Here is a 17,418-nt window from a genome sequence, read left to right as displayed (position 1 = left end):
TTTTTGTACGTTAACATCAGGTAATGGGAAACACTTCCTCCTGCTACTGTGTTGAAAGTACCTGCTCCAAAACTGCTGTCGGCGAAGGCTGTGGCTGGCGACTGCTCCACGCCGAACACTACAGCGTTAGCAGAAGGCTGCCTTAGAGACAAACAGGCTAATTTCTCCTAGAACCATGGAATGAGTCACATCCTGACAAAAAGCACATCTCCACCTGTGACCGGTTTCAAGATGACAAGAGCTTAGATAGCTGTAATCAGCTTCTCCTCTGAAAGAGAGTGCTAGAACAGTGCTTAGGAAACATGAATGGATTTTACATGTTTTCTCTAGCTGAGACGGGTGAAAACAAAAATGGCTGAACGGCAGCCTACAATTTTGTACTTATCTATGGCACAGCAAAAATACCAAAGTATTTTCTTCTTTAAAAAAATACCAGAATAATTTCAAGCAGTCATTGCTATTTTAAATGCAATGACTAACCACAATTTATAGAAAAACTTCGCAGTCAAAAAACCTCGCTGACCTGAGCGTTACGGCAGCACAGCTTCCCAGCTCCCTAACTGAAGGGCCCACTTTAAAAAAAGAACAGCAAAAACATGCCATTCCATACCGTACCGCCACAGAGCACGCAGGCCACCACGTTAACTCCTCAGCTAAACGTTGAACAGTCACTCCCCTGTTTGCCTCAGCATCTGTGAAATGTGAAAGGTCTTTTGGGTGAGTGGAGGAGACGGGACGCCTCTCGCTAACAGGAATTCTTTCCATGCACTAAGCTATTCCAGACAGAGCTTGGAAGATTCACAAACTCCTAACGGTTTGGGCTGACAATTTTGCCACACTGGGCTGCCATAGCATTAGAGTTTATGGTTATTGTTAATGCTGCGAATACAGTCGGGTTTGGTTTTGTTCCCCAAGTGAGAACTGGCACTTAACCCCTCCCCTCTGCTTCCCTTTTTCCAGAGCTGGAGAGCCCCGCCATTGCTTTACGCTGTAGAAATGCAACCACTGCCCTAAAAAGCTTACTTTGGAGGGGGACAGAACGGATAAAAGAGGATGGCATGCGAGCGTTACGCGCTTCTCTCTCCACAACAGAGCTTGAGGAACTTGAGGACACACAGCATACACGCTGGACACGGAATCTCTTCGGTCTCAAAATCACAAGATGCTTCATCTTCAGCCTCAGTATGCACAGGCTTAATTTGGTCCTATTTGTACAAATCAAAAGCCCATTAAAAACAGGACTGGAAATACTAAGACAGTGGCAGAACTGGATCCTTACTGGACCTGGAAGATATTAGTACTGCTTAGTTGAATAATAAAGACCACGCCTTTAAGAGATAACATTTTATTTAACACACAAAACAGCTACTTTGCTGTTTCGGTTTTGGCTTATATAGTGCATTAAATTGACAAATTAGGCCTAAAAAGCTCTGTTTTTGAGAAACGTTCCTCACCATTCTATGGTTTGCTGACAAAGAACATGGCGACAACGTTTGCACAAGCTCTCTTTTGGATAGTCTGAGGCTACCCTCGAGAGGAATTTTGTTATCAATATACCTGTAAGATCAGGCACTGCGTACTTCATAAAAGGGTAAAGAAAATATGGTCATTTCAAACTAATTTCCAAATCCTGAGAGGGTAGTTTAAATCACTGTAGGTTATTACTCTCCATGAAATCTGAAGAAGTATTTTGCTAAAATATTTAATTTCAAATTTCTAACAAGTAATATTAAGTTTATGGTTACCACATGCTGATCTGCATGCTATATAAAAGATTTTCTGACTTAACTGATCCTGTTTAGGGACTCAGTGGAATTACACTGGCAAGGCGCGAAAGAGGGGAACACACCGGAGGCTGCGAAATCCTCGCACAGAGGGAATACAACTATAACCATAAGTGAAATAACGACCCCAAACTCAGCTCGACTGTGGCAGCGCAAAGAAGAAACAGTATTTCCGTTAGCAGAGCCATCTGCTAAAGCTAGGCACCAGGAAGAAAGTAAATCCTACACGCATAAGTAAACAGAAGTACTTGCAAAGCCTGATTTACGTATTTCATTTCGGGACAATAAATATTTCTGTTCTCATAGTCTCTCAACCAGGAACTTGTTCCGTTCTGCCACGTCTTCCCTCGCTCAGCCAGGGCAGCCAAGTTACGCATACGCTGCACTCTTTGGCACTGCAGAAGGAACAAACAGGATACGGCACAGGTAAACACATTAATTTTCTTTGCTATCCTACAAATGTAATTTGTGCCCTTAAGCGCTGCACATTCATCTTGATGTTGGAGCACTATGTTGAGAAATCACTTTTGCAAGTTTAAACAGACCACTAATGGTGGCTGAACAATTTTACTTCCAAGTAAGCTAATTAGTCTCTCTATTTACTAAAGCTGATAAGGATCATCATCTTCTAACATTTATTTTAAAAGATAAAATTTTTATAACAAACAACTCACATTTTTCATTTTTGTTGCTATTGTTTGCACAGTGGCAGTGAGCAAGTAGGTAACTTTCCACAAGTGATGAAAATACCACATTCTCTAAAATGAAGAGCTGGAGTTATGGGTTATTTTTCACACAAAACCCTGATATGAATCAAAAGCTTTTTAACAAGACTGGATAAAATTAACATTCCTGAATTTCCCAATTATAGAGCAAGGGCAGATAGTCCTGCAAGCCCCATAAGGAGGTTTGGGGGAATAAACATTTAATAATTCTATTGCACAAAAAACAGTCAAGAAACTTCACTTCTGCCTTGTCTCTTTTTTTCAGTCTTTAGCTTTTTTGTATGAAAGAACAATGGAGAGATTTTAAAGCCTGACATTTCTTTCTTAAGACAGAGTACAAAGTAGAGCAAAAGGATTCTTTTTTGAATGCAGAGCATTTAATAAATTAGCGGACAAATGCTTAAACTGATGATACATTTTCACAGATATAAGTGGAACTATTTTTCTGAAAAGAAAGGCAAATTTGGTTGCTCCTTGTCACAAAGATAGTTTACGTACACTAAGAGGTGAATATGTATTTAGCCATAGCTGATGCTAGTTCAAGTAGAATTTGCTTCTTTCTCCACATCATCATCGTCGTCAACAACCTGAAATCAAATCCAGAAGTAGCTTAGGTGAACAGTTTAAGCTCTCAGCCCTGTAGGATCGCATAGAGAATTTATTACATTAAATCCTTGCTGGACCCAAGGAGAGCTGCAGTTATTCTACACCATGGAATGACAACAGTCGCACGAAAAAAGTAAGAAAATACTTGCAATCAAAAATGCCAGGAGGAAATGTGGCTGAAATAGTAGGAGGTTGCTCAAGTTATTACGAAGGCCACTAGAACAATCACTGCAGCATATCAGATTTTTAATGAGAAAGCAAAAGAAGCTGCGTTTTAGGGGACAAAAGCCTGTCCCTTATTATCGCACAAAGTCACCAAAGCACAAAGGCAACAATCACTGGCAAACACAGAGCATCCAGGTCTGGGCTCCTCAGAACAAGAGGGACTTGGGATACTGGGGAGTCTCCAACGAGGCATCACCTCCCTCAGCCTCCTGGTAATACTTCCCTTAATACTGCCCGGGATATCGTCAGCCTCCTCTGCCATAAAGGCACACAGCTGGAAGTTCAACTCGGCATTCCCCAGGACCCCGGGCCCTTTCCGGCAAAGCCACTTTCCACCAGGCAGACCCCAGCATATTTTGGTGCACAGGGTTGCATAGGACTTTGCATAGTTCTGGATCTTTTGCTAAGATACAGCTTCTGAGTTGGAAAAACTGCGTTTGTACATCCTGTACTTTTGCTTAAACTGTCAGCCTGTCCACACTGGAAAGGGACCTTCTTTTCCATTTAAAAGAAAGCAGCTATTATCTCTCACCAACCCACCTGTTCCACGCCTTCTACTTCAGGGATGTAGAACTGGAGCATGTTCTGTATCCCGTTCTTCAGGGTGATGATGGAACTGGGACAGCTGGTGCACGAGCCCTGCAACTTCAGCTGCACAATCCCATCCTCGAAGCCTTTATAAATAACATCACCACCATCTTCTTGCACTGTCGGCCTGATGGAACACAAGACTCAATTTAAAGCAGGTGTAGCTGAAATATATTTCCTTCCAAAAATCTTTAGTAAAGCTCAATTTAATACACACAACAAACTGTCAAGAATAGTAACTAAAGCCCTCTTTCTCTACAACCACCTGTTTCAAATTTCTAACAATACATACTTTGCTGGACTCTCTCATGTTGACGGCTACTGCTTTTCCGTAGGACGTTGAAATTCTAGGCCAGGCTAAGCACCTTAGAGCAGAGCTTGATTCAGCCTGCAAAGAAATACTGGTTTGCCTTGAGGCCCTCTCGACACGTAACGATGATTGCCTCCGTTACGCACCAAATGTAATAGGTATGTGTCCTACCACACAATGCATGTGTGTTGTTACCTGACTAGGGACAGTGATAAGAAGTCCTTAAGTGCTCCCATAAATACAGAGTTCACCATAGTTGACACAAGACAGAAAAAAAAAAAAAAGCTACGACTATATAAAAGCTTAATCCTGCTAACAGGTGAAGAAACCAGCATCTGCTAAATCACATCCCAGTACCATTAGCATTTCTGCAGCCTCGTCTCCTTTTGCAAGCAACAAATGCCCAGCATTGTAACTGTATCCCCACAGCAACATTTTGCCAGACCAAGCTAAAACCATCAAGTTACTCTAACAGAAGCTCTTTATACTGATTTCCAAAATAACTCTTTTGAGAGCTACGCTCCCAAGAGAATAATCTATGAATCTGACCCACTTATTAACAACTCACCATAGCAAATCACCTCCATTCCAAAAAGTCAAAGAACATGACTAAAAATTCCATTTTTCTTAGTTGAAATTAACTTTTTTAAACACACTACAAGACCTTGCAAATCTACAGTCTCTCCATCCTGCACTTTCTGACCACTTCTTTGCACATATTTTTGAACGACTAAACAAGAAGTGCTCTGTACGTACCACTGGTTTATATATAGCTTCTGCAAACCATGCTGCTGTAAAATGAAGTAAGATACACTACTGCTAATATTCTCACCAACAGCTTCTTGGTCCACTGAGAAGTGCAGGGGGAAGGGAATGAAAGAAAGAAAAAGGTGGGGAGAAGCAGAAATTCCACGACTGTTACGAAAGGCCACTGGGAAATCAAGGACTGACATACTACAGGGAGCTCAAACGACCACATACCCAGCAAGAGAAGGGCCTCCCGAATGGTACTTTCTGCCACGGCTTTATACACCAGTAAACTTGGGTTACACATTTCAACACTTAGCACATATGCTTGGGAAGAACATGCCAGCTTATTTCTGCCTTTCTCCCTCTTTCCTTTCAGGAAAATGAACCAATACCATGCGTCAGCTCCGAGATAACCAAAATGGTATTTTTAAATATCACTTTTAAAATGCAGCATCTAAAAAGTGAAAATTTAAAAACCCAAGTTCATTGTAACTTCTGGAAAAATTAAACTGAATTCCGTGATTTTAACTCCCATACATGTTTCTGGTTCCTGAAATTTGTAAGCTGGAGAAGATGCCGCCATCAGACATCACAGCTTCAGAAACATGTCAGATATCTTCCCCTGCATCTAAAATGTCAAGTTGCTTATTGGAACGCAATTAATGAGCATAAAAATACACTTCAGGTAAACAACATGATCCATAGTCACTCTTGAGACTTCATTAGTTACCACCAGTTTCTAAAGTCAAGCTCTGTTAGAATACCAATAAAATTGCAACCAGTAAAATGCAAGCAGGATACGAGGACAAAATCCATTGAAGACCAGACAGCAAGGGAAACCCACTAGTAAATTTTTCCTTTAGAGTAGGACACAAGAGTATAAACTACTGTGGGACACTTGTAAGGGAAGGACAAGTATAATTAAGACACAGATGAATACAACAGAGGGAAAAATGTTACTGCAAAAGCAAAGACTGTTGTTTTCCCTACTTAAAAATAACCACCTTAAACCCAATGGACCTCTTTGAACACACTATGGAGGGTAAGACTATACACGGTTCTAAAATCACCCAGCAATAAGGCCTCTGTTCAGCATACAGTTTGCTTGAACAGGAAAACCAGACAGAAGGTTTTCAAACAGAGGCAACAGCATTCTGAACGCTGGCCAGTTTTGCCCTTTAACCCCCACAGTCGATGCTGAGCCATGAAATCACGCATAGCCAAAGAAAAATGCACTGGCCCCTAAATAAATCCAAACCCCAAGACTAACTCGCTCCACCTAGCAGTAACGTTCCTGATTTACCTTATTCTTGTATCCAGCAGTTCTTTAATCATCAGTACAACTTCATCATCTTCTTCTGATGCAGCTTGGGGAAAAGAAAAATGTGCAAATCAGAACCGGAGAGAATTCCAATATGATTACTAACACTGCATATCCATAATGCAAATCCAGAATGAAATCGCATAAAAACATTGCTGAGATGACTGAAACCAAATGGCAGAAGTTTTAATTCAGAGTAAATATCTTTTCCTGCATTATCCTCATTTCCACTGCAGGCTTTTGTCGACAAAAACCAGTATTGGTTCAGAGTTGTTCTCAATAGGCAAAGGCCTTAAGAGGCAATAGAAGCGACACCTTTCAAAGGAAGCAGCAACTAACATTCAATAAGGATGCATCGGTTAAGGCAGGGTTCTCGGAAGGAAAGTTTTAGCAACCTAAAAAATTCATCAAAAAAAGAATTAGGAATGTGTCTGGATTTAGCAGCTCTGGATGCGATTTTAAGCTCACTGTTAAGTCTTGCAGAAGCATTTTTAAAGATGCCTTTTTCATATAAATTAAAGTCTATATCAATATTGAAATTAAATCCAGACATAAGAGAGCAGAAAGGAATTTACTAGTCATAATCTTCCTTAAAACACTGGAAGAATTGTTTAAGTTGCTAAGTTGCAAATGAGAAAATAAAAGGCTAAATACTGCCCTTGAGTTAAATCGTAAGTTTGTCTCAATTACTTTCTATTACAGTTTGGAAAAGACTTCTTACTATTTCTTGTTCATTTAAGACCATAAACCTATCATTAAGACACAGACATTAAGCTTTGGTGCTCTTTTTTGATTTAAGGAGGGAAATAAAAGCCTTTGTAAGTGCCCACACAAAAAGGATCTGCAGGAACACTCAGCTTCCTAAACACAGCCTCAATACTTGCAAAAATATTTCACACACACAAAGTGTAACAGAACACGGTCCACGCTGCCGAAACACAGAGCTCAGCACAGCTCCTGCGGAGAGACACTGCTCAGACTACAGCAGATGAGAACCAGGCTCTACATTCACGGGTAAGCAACTCCTTTAGACAGCGCAGCACTGCTTCTGCCAGCACATACACATTCTGCAAATTCTCTCTTGTGTTAATCCTAGAAGTTATCACTTTAAATCCTCTTGCACGCTTTTCTGACGGAGAAGTGGAGGCTCTTCTGGATGCCACAAAAGCTAAACCCAAAGGCAGATACTGGCCTCTTCCTGAAGAGTTTGATTTACCTGTATCTGTCCTAGGTGCCTCGTCAGTAACTACAGGTAAGCCAGAGGCAAAAAAATCCATTATAGTTGCATAAATATCTGGTTTCAGTAAGTTCCAATCCAGGTCTTCACTCTCCTATGAGAATCATAAGGGAAAAAAAAAAAAAAAAAAAGAATAAAAACAGAGTATCTGCCTCCTAATAATTATGCAGAGCTGCTTCTTATGTTACAAATATCATAATGGGCTCTTGTGTTTAATGCATAGATTTGGTTTCACAGTTTTGTCAAGTCAAACTTTGCCAAAAAAGTTCACTAAGACTCAATTTATAACAGTCAACAGAAAGATTTCCTTGCTCACAAGACAAGTGCTATTAAAATATTATCTCAGAACAGGTGAAAAATAAAGCTCCTAAATACATTATTTGGCACATATTTTTACCGAACCATTTCAGAGACCCAAGTTTGTTTGGTTCCATTTAATTCTGAGCCAAATTATTATTCACAGAATTGCCCTATGCTCTTCACACAGTAACAGCATAACTGCATGGTTACTGCACCACACCTTATCTCTGCTGACATGAGCTCCACGCCTTGGGCAAACACAACACTGCCTGCGGTCCCACCATCGGGGTCATACAGCCATCTCCTCTGGAAGTGTTTTCTGGAGGTCATATACTCCCGCTTCCTCTTTGACGCAGAGCCAGCTTCCAAGCTGACCATGTTGCACAGGGCCTCGTCCAGCCCAATGATGACCATTGCCAAGATCAAAGAATCTAAAGCTTTCTCTGGGCAACCTATTCCAGTGCTTATCCATACATTGCGATTTACTTTTTTTCTTTTATATTAAAGGAAATTCCCTTTGTGCCTCTTGTGAACATTGTATTTGGTACTTTCACTGTGCAGGTCCAAGATCCAACAGGACCTTCTCTATGGCCATCTTTTAGTACATTTGAATCTCTGTTCTGCTTACCTTAGTGATTGTGATGAAGTCTGGTCCAAAGAAAATACTTTTAACTCCTTCAATTTTGAATAACTGTCTGTTAGGAAAACAAAACAAAACAAAAAACACAAACACCAAAATGCAGTCACATTTCAGGCAATAAGGATTTATTTAATCTATCACAGAAAAAACGTTCTAGAATACATTTCTAGGCAAAAATAACCACTAAAACCAGAACCACTAAGAGAAACTCAGAATTACTGCACCTAGAGCTTACTAGGAGGCAGGAGATCCTGCTGTGAAGCAGTGTACATAGTAAAACTGAACACATCTTACAGGACTTTTCTACAAGATGAATGAAAGAGTTTCTCTCTCTCCGGTTCTTCTTTGGAGGCAAAATTATATTCTGTATATAAAAATGTATTTGCTCAGCATCAAAACCAGTAAGCGCCTATTGTTTCAGGCAGGACTAGTGCAAATACAAGGAATATTCCTCAGATTAAAGCAAGTTATTTAAAGTAATTGTGCTCAACAATAACTGCCTTCAATCCTATTGCCATTAAATAAAAGGATTAGTGCCAAGCAGTCCATAAGGCTTTAACACACCAACTCACTTTGTGAGCAATCTTCAATATTTTTAGTCTTTTGTACGACACATGAAAAATTTGAAGGTTTAGTAAAGTCTCATGATTCATACTAAATTGCTTGAGGTGGCCCATATAGCACCCAACAAGAAGGCGGTAAATTAGCACACTTCCAATGCATCACAAGAATTTAGATCATAGGAAAGACCATATTTTTGACAATATTTTAAGTATAAAAAGCAGAACGAGAATGTAAAGACCAATTTCCACAAATGGTTAAATAAAACTCAGCTAATTCATCTACAGAATAAATAAATGATGCTACTCCTGAAGAGTAAAATAAATAAATAAATCATTAAAAGTATGAGGCACCCAGAGTTAAATACAGCATAAGGCTGTAAGAGTAGTTTTGTAATTAAGGAAAAAAAAATAGATATTTTCTCCTAAAGGACTGGAAAACATCCAAACGCAATGAATGAAGGAACTGGAAATCTTATCACAAAGGAACGCATGACCAGAATTGACAGAAGAGATTTCACAATACCCATTTGAAAGAATTTCCACACATGAAGCAGCTATACAGGTGTTGGGCTTTTATATCACTAAACCAACTGGATTTTAAAGTTAAACAATGAAATTATGCAAGTTCAATTATGCATCAAACTATCCTAGATGAATTAAATAGTCCTCCCTCCCCTTCATAAAGCTTTTGTTACTTCTTCGGAAAATGAATATTCCCTTTCACAATAAGTGAGCATTCCATTTACAAAAACCATAATCGGGAGTTTAACGATGTATAGTAGGCAACTTCTTTCCATTAACCTGCATAATACGCATAATGAAGCTGTTTTGCTGTGGGACACATTCTAGCACACACGTCGTCTTTGATGAAAACATCTATTTGCAGATATACAACAACAAAATGCCACTTTCTGACAGCCGATTGCATTCTGCAACCTGAGGCACTTTGGCATAATCAGATCCTAGAGCTTCAGTACTCCACTAACATGTTTTGATGTCCTCAAAAACCTTTCACATTGTATTTTTCTCTTTAAGTCACAGAGCTTTGCTTCTAAAGATCCCTGTTTGCTCTCAAACTCTGCAAGAGACGTTTGGAAACGTCAGTGCTCATGTTTGATAACCCTACAATTTCCTGGAGAGACTGTCAAATGAAACAGCTTCTACTTTTGCACGTAATTCTTACAATATAAACAAAGATGACTTAAACTAGGATCTCTGGAGGTAACCTACTGCAGCATTTCAGGATCTCACCCTCAAATTGAAGCCCTTCCACCCATGAAACAGATTAAGTTTCTTTTCAGAGGCTAATGTGAGAGCTATGACAAACATGTAAAAATGTTTACTTCCAAATATTCCAAATATTGTGATGGTGCTCCAGACCCCTTCTATAACAGGATGATACGAATCGATTATCTGCTCAGCAATTCTTACTCCAGATCACACATTTTGGTATTGAAAGCTGCAACTCCCAAGACCTGTTACAGATACAGCCTGAAAGAGCAGCCAAAATTGGCTTTCCTTTGACAGAAATGGCGTAAAACTTTTGCTAAGTAAAAATCCATTGAAGTTCAGGTTACCACCACCATCTGCCTAAGGAAGCAAGCTACTACGTTTATTTTGAAGTATTTGGAGATTATCTACTTCCTTCAGCCATCTATTTCTCCGTTCTGAAAAGTTGCATGATTTCCAAGTAACTGCTTGAATTCAGAGTGTTCTGACAGGAACAATTTTGCAAAATCAGGGCCAGAGGTCTCACTGGGGATGCAGCAACTGTTCAACAATACTGATTTATAACATCACTCAATCCCATTGCATAAACTAAACCCTGAGGCACTCTGCTATGATACAGCCGTGGGGAGTACAGACGCATAGAAAGACTGCTTAGTAATGACAATATTCACAGCTTTAATTTTATGCACAAGTAAAACGGTATTAAAAACTTAAATCCAATCAAACTGCTCCCAAGTATGAGGAGGAGAAGAATGATCAGAAGCTGTGCTTAAAAACATTGTAGTCAATTGTAGACACACAGCCCATACTGGTCCCCCAAACAAATTATGATGTGTTTGATAATACCTTGCCAGAGGTGAGCAAAATGCCGCAGCTGGTGTGGAAAACTCCATAGTCCTCGATTCCAGCACTTCCTTCCCCGGAATAAACTTCAAACTATTTGGATTTGGTGTGTCCTGAGTTTGAATAAACATACATCTTACTGGAAATTTAAAAAGAAAAAAAAAAAAAAAAAAAGAAGAAAAATAATCAGACCTAAGCAGCTTAAATGAAAGTCAGGGATCCTGATTATTTCACAAGCCAAGGCCCGGGTGATCGCTGTGCTATAGCAAACAGCAGCCTGTGCTGCAACGCTATTTTAAAAGCACAATGCAATGGGTTCCATGAAAGCCTCCAGACTGACATGAAGACCGATAAGCACAGGCATGTCACCTCACAGAAACAAGACGATAAACAGAACCTTGTCTTTGCATCTTTTGCTAACGTTTATTTACTAAAAAGCACCCTACTGCAACAGCATCGAACTGCATGAGGCCAGTACCACCCTCGCTTTCTGCTCAAGGCTGAGAGATGCAACCTTAATTTCTCTGTTGCTTTTTTTATTTTATTTTATGATCCTCAGATGCTGGGAACTCCCTCTTCCAGCATTATCACTTCCTGTTCAAAGCGTAATCAGGTTTACTAACCCTCTCTTGAGGATACACATAATTTAGGGGCATGGTTTTTATTTCATCTTTCAGTACTATAAAAAAAAGAAACAGAAGCATAACAACAGTTACAGTGACCTACACCCTGTTTATACTGTTTTCTACAGAGTGAAAAATTACTTTAAGCTATCACTTATCCTCCAGAAATTGAACTGACTGAACAATTAAAAAAAAATTATTTACAGTTCACTGGTAAAGATGTTTAAAAGATAAACTTTTACAGAACTTCCTTTTGAGGCACGGGTCTTTCTTTCACTAGAAGAGTGTAAAAAAGCCTGATCTTGACTAAAATTTATTATTCTACATTTAATGGCGTACATTTAATAGTGTATTTTCCTGTAGACATGTCCACGCAGCACATGCCTGATATCCCACCGAAGCTGAACATCATTTAGGGGCAGTTTCCTGTCTTCTAATTCTCTTTCTAGATCTCCTTTTTTCTAACTCTCCCTGCACATCAAATAACACAATGATATACGAACATTCAGGAAAGAAAAAATGCATTTTAAAAACAAAAATCTCTAGGAACTAATATTTATAAGTAAATTATACTTGAGAAACAAGCTCACATAACTTCAAAAAACATGCAATAGAGGGATTTAAAGCAGCAAAAAAGAGCTGCCCATAGCACCCTAGTATCAGATGACAAATCATACCATATATAAATTGCCAAATTGTTACTGCATGTACCTCTCATGGTAACAACCCCCTCGCCTTGAACCTGCACAATGGCAAAGAATGCACAAACCACATTTTCTTTTCTTTTTTTTGTTGTTTGTTTTTTTTTAAAGCGAAAAAAGACTTCACACAGAAGTACTTAGTCTTAACATGAAAGGAATAATACTGATAGAGCAGGCAACTAGTCCGCTTTATCCATAGGGATGGAAGAGCTACTCATCTTCCAGATCCAGCTGGCATCCAAAATCACATCCAACGTTAACAGCACAGTTAACAAATAACCAACAACAGGGGATCTGGGTGGCGTAAACTGAGTGCACTCTGCCAATTTTTTGAAAGCAACGGGTCATTAACAGCTATCGTACATTGTTCATCTAGCATCTTTAACACCCTAAAACACAAATGGCTGTCTCAGCTCTCGGAAAAGGTGTCCACGTGGGTAGCCACTGTATTTTAAAAAGCGTCCTGCAGTTGAAGATCGTCTTCCTAAAACCTGGTTTTGCAATCACTAATCAACCGGGAGATTTCTTTGCACAGCTGTGAAAAACCCATTTGGAATTTATTATTCAGTAGTTGGTAACTGGCTGTATTTACATCAACATCTGTATTGTTTCAAGCCTCTACGGAACACTCCGTGTACCTGCTTATTATTCCGCTCTGCCATCTGCTCAAGGTAAGAAGACACCAAATAGAGCCTGACTTTAGTAGGACACTTGCAGAAGCGGGTAAAATACTAAGTCGACTTGTCAGAGTCTGCCTGTTGATTAGAAATGAACTAGAAAAAATGGTGCTGGACCAGATAAGATTGAACTTCTCTGAAATCAGAATTGAAAAGAAACTTCTGCCTGAGCAGACTCATTTAAATAAGATTTCTATTTGTGACTAATTCCACACAACAGCACCTGCAGATTTTTTTTCCCCCTAGACCCTTCCTTCTACAGCATTGGAGAGCAATTGCTAAATGCCTCAGGCAGGTGCAAAAGCACAGTGTTTTTCTGCAGTGCAAGTTTCACAGATTGCTTTTTTTGGTTTGGTTTTTTTTTTTCTTTCCTGAGCATTACAGTCTACTAAAAAAATGGTAGGTACATCAAACTCAATCTTAAAACATTGTTTTTTCAGGGTAATACCAAGTTGCAGGTAATATTACTGGAGAATATCACTGATGCGCTATACATCGACGTGTGTTCAAGAGGGGAAAAATTAAAAAAAAGAAAATATTGTAACTCTAAGAACAAAAGGCTTTGCTTTCATCCCTGCTAGGGGCTGGCCAGCAATTTTATCTGGCAGAGCTCACCAGCTAAAGCAGGACAGAAGGCAACACAAAATCTTTCACAAGGGATAAATTTAATTTCTATCTTAGTGTAAATGAAGAAATGCGGGAAACCCAAATAATATTTTGCACAAACAAAGCCCCTTATAAGTCTTAGCAGCTGAATAACAGAAAAAAAACATGTATAATCAAGCACATGGCGAGCCATCCACACCTCCTCCCCAAGCTCCAAATGTCCAGGTGCACTAGCACTTCATTAAAACCACCTAGGAAATGTTACCACACCTAGATCTCTGAAAGAATAGTAGTCTTTCATTATTACCACAAGACATAAAAACTCACAAAGTGCTCGTCTATTCATTTTTAACTAGCATTTACCTGCATTATGCCATACTGCAGATGGAAGACATGGTTTCTTTGTCACAAGTTGGTGGAAAGACTGTTGAGTTGTCAAATTGTGATCTTTTAACATCATATGACAGAACCTAGAGAAAAATGATTTTAATAATTTTATTAACAATTTCCAGATTACAAGTCCGCACTACCTCACAGAGAGTATTTCACACACTTCTAGCAACGCCAAACTCAGCAAGACGCTCATCTGCCTTAAACCTCTCCGGTAGTGTTTCGAGCTCGCAGGTTAAATCGCAAAACGTCCTTTATTTTTCCCCCTTTTCAGCACTACCTCTCTCTCCTTTCATAACAAAATAGACATAACTCTCCAATTTTTGCCACCTAAAAAAATTAATCTAGACTCCTTCACAGTCACTAAAGACAGGCAAATCCCCTTATTTACCTAGAACAGAAGAGGATAAATCACCCTGAGGGAGCCTTTTGTCTTCCCTCCAACAGCAGCAAGCACCTGGAAATCTAGCTTGGACTAAACACCTAATTATCAGATTACAGATGGCTGAGATGAATCCAACCCCAAGCACCTGAGGCTAAATCAAGGCCAGAATTTACTCCTCTACTCTGGGGGTTTAGCTGGTCAACCATAAGGCTCTCCTATATGACTCTTAGAAGATACAAAAAGGCTAAAAAGGTAATGCAATGGCTACTCTTGCACAAAAATTTGCCGCAAGAAAAAAATACCGGCACAACTCATTGGATAAAAGATAAAAACTCTATTAGCTACATGTACCGAGCCGTCCCTCACCCCTGTCCGCTTCTCTGTATTTCTTCCCTTTGGGAAATAAAGAAATTCAGTATATTCCCATCCAAGTACTCTTCCAGAATTAAACCAGACCACCTAAAAAGATGGTTTTTAGGCTGGACAAGAGATGGCCAACTCCACACTGGCCACACAACTTGCACTAGCAGTCAAAATATGGGTAGCGTCACCTGCTCAGACCAAGTGAAAAGGGGGGAGAGCACAGGGGAAACAAGAAAAAAACATTAATAGAAAAGGCAAGGCAGAGTGATGCAGTAACAGGCCTAACTTTCAAAAGCGTAAATAATTGCTCGCACCTCTGACTTCTGTAACTTTACGCACAGCCAACACCATCCAGGTATTTCAGAGCAGAGTGAAAATCAGAAAACGTAACCAAAACCCACCTCGTGTCACAGACAGCATGGATAATACAGAGAATTAATTCCTATCTGGTTTCTCTCCTCCTTATCAGTTAGAGGGGGGAAGGCAGGTAAACTAAATTATATCTGCGGGGCTCTTACTGAGAGAGGTGGCTCATTCTCTCAGGGGGTGGTCAATGAGAACACAAGCACTACACCTAAGCCCAGATTCCTCAAAACACGGGAACAGGAGAAGATGAAATGGACTTCCCCGCTGCAAGTGAGGGAGACATGAACACAAAAAAGGTCTAAATCATGTTATTTGCTTATTTTTTGGCGTTGACAGCAGCTAGAGAGACCACAACGGGACGTGTGAGGAAGGTCTCCCAAGAGAAAAGTTCTCCTTTCTCCCTTGAGCTTTTGGCAACAAAGATTATAGTCCCTTTTTCAGTCCACCACACAATCCTTCGAATTTCCCCTTAATGCATAGTCTTTAGCAACTAGGGCGGGAGAATTTCCCCTTAATGCACAGTCTTTAGCAACTAGGGCGGGAGAATTTCCCCCTATTGCTTGGTCCTAAGCATACACGTGTGGGGCAGTTAACTGCCCCCGCCTGCACGACCCCGTGCCCGTGTGTGTGTGCGGGAATCACTCCTCGTTCCGTGATCCTGAGCACATGGAGGGGGAATTACTCCCCGCCGCACCGCCCAGAGCACAGGTCGGGGGGGGGAGATCACCCCTCGCTGCACAGCCCTGAGCGCGGGGGGCGGGAATTCCCCCTCACGACTCACATCTCCGTGCGCGGGGCGGGGGGGGGAACAGTCTCTCAGGGGAAGGCCCTCAGCACCTGTGTGTCGGCGGGAATTAACACCTGACTACTGTAATGGAGTTGGGGGGAAAAAAACAGCCTCTCGCTGCCCGCCTGTAACGAGGAGAAGGAAGAAATAACTCCACCCTCATCCGCCCGCTGCAGCGGGGAACGAAAGGGGAAGAGCGGGGAAGAGTCCGGCGCGGCCCGGCAGGTCGCTACGACATGGCCACCCCCCTCCCTCCCCAGCCGCGCGGGGAAAGGACGAGAGGAAGGATCCCTCCGGGGAAAAGCCGGGCTCCCTGCTCGGGGCGGGGGGCAGCGACGAGCCGAGGGAGCCCCGCGGTAACCTACCGGCCGCCCAGCCCCGCGACAGCCCCGAGCCACCGCGCGGCCGCCATCTTGGCGCTCCTGAGGGCCGCCCCGCCCCGCCCCGGCTGAGGCGCGGCCGCGGCCCCTCGCGGCGGCAGCGGGCGGGAACACGCTTCCTTGGTTATTTTTTTAAACGGATACTTTTTTTTTCTTTTTTTTTTTTTTAAAAAAGTTATTTCTTACCGTTGCAGCACGTTCTACAGCGAGAATGTGACTGTCCGTGTCCCGACTGCCAGCGTCAATTTATCACCCTCTGGAAGGAGCAGCGTGGGATAACGCAGGCAGGGCTTGGAAACAGCCCCCTCAGAACCACATTTTCCTGTTTTTGAGGTGAAAGAGAAGCAATTTTCTTTTCAGTAATTTTACACTTCAATTAAGCCCCTTCTAACTCTCTTTTTTTCCCCCCCTCCAAGTCTTACAAGCCATCAAGAAACTGCCGATTTAGCCCAGAAACCTTCCAGAGATGGGGGCTGCAGGAGAAGTTGGAGATTAGGTTAGGTTTAATGGGTTTTGAGCACAATATATTTGAGGTGGAAGCTCTTGATTTTGCAGATGGCACCCGACGCGCAGGGGTGTTGCACGAGAAACAAGAGGAGAGAGTCTTCCCAGGGAGGGAGGAAGGAGACACATTTGCAATTTCAACAAGATGAAGAGTTGCGGTTCGTACCTGTGCCACAGCTGCCTCTTCCCTCCTTAGAATAAGATTATAGTGTTGCCGATTTTAGACCAGAAGTCACTTATATTAGGCCAATCATGCCTGCTTATTCATAGAATCAGTGTGGTTAGAGTTGGAAGGGACCTTAAAGCCCCCCCAGTGCCGCCCCCTGCCCTGGGCAGGGACACCTCCCACCAGCCCAGGTTGCTCCAAGCCCCGGCCAACCTGGCCTTGAACCCCTCCAGGGATGGGGCAGCCACAGCTTCTCTGGGCAACCTGGGCCAGGGGCTCATCACCCTCACAGCAAAGAATTTCTTCCCCAGATCTCATCTCAATCTCCCCTCTTTCAGTGTAAAACCC

The 17,418-nt window shown here is 41.5% G+C and overlaps 1 protein-coding gene across 2 annotated transcripts; it reads right to left on the bottom strand.

Moving 5' to 3' along the window:
• Positions 1–1,329: 1,329 nt before the first annotated feature.
• NFU1 (NFU1 iron-sulfur cluster scaffold) lies at positions 1,330–16,469 on the bottom strand. Of its 2 annotated transcripts, XM_054180759.1 has the most exons (9): positions 16,386–16,469; positions 14,093–14,199; positions 11,126–11,261; positions 8,475–8,541; positions 7,526–7,640; positions 6,292–6,355; positions 3,881–4,055; positions 3,008–3,096; positions 1,330–2,179 (listed from the first exon to the last, which is right to left on the bottom strand). In XM_054180759.1, exons 1-8 carry the CDS (start codon positions 16,430–16,432, stop codon positions 3,049–3,051), a joined length of 759 nt encoding a protein of 252 aa, XP_054036734.1. In that variant the 5' UTR covers positions 16,433–16,469; the 3' UTR covers positions 1,330–2,179; positions 3,008–3,048. The 2 variants fall into 2 exon arrangements, with proteins under 2 accessions (XP_054036734.1, XP_054036732.1); XM_054180757.1 differs by having other exon boundaries at positions 1,330–3,096.
• Between the last annotated feature and the right edge of the window lie 949 nt (positions 16,470–17,418).

The sequence above is a fragment of the Rissa tridactyla genome, chromosome 20 (assembly GCF_028500815.1).
Source record: "Rissa tridactyla isolate bRisTri1 chromosome 20, bRisTri1.patW.cur.20221130, whole genome shotgun sequence".
Taxonomy (NCBI): Eukaryota; Metazoa; Chordata; class Aves; order Charadriiformes; family Laridae; genus Rissa; species Rissa tridactyla.
Note: the sequence above shows the minus strand (reverse complement) of the source record. Positions and strands in the feature narration are given on the sequence as shown.

Bases quoted from the DNA above. Each gene is read 5' to 3' on its own strand.
- NFU1 (XM_054180757.1), bottom strand. From the start codon at position 16,432: ATGGCGGCCGCGCGGTGGCTCGGGGCTGTCGCGGGGCTGGGCGGCCG. The intron at 14,200-16,385 runs GTAGGTTACCGC...ATTTTTCTCTAG, and splicing joins GTCGCGGGGCTGGGCGGCCG to GTTCTGTCATATGATGTTAA. The intron at 11,262-14,092 runs GTAAATGCTAGT...TTAAATTTCCAG, and splicing joins TGCAGTATGGCATAATGCAG to TAAGATGTATGTTTATTCAA.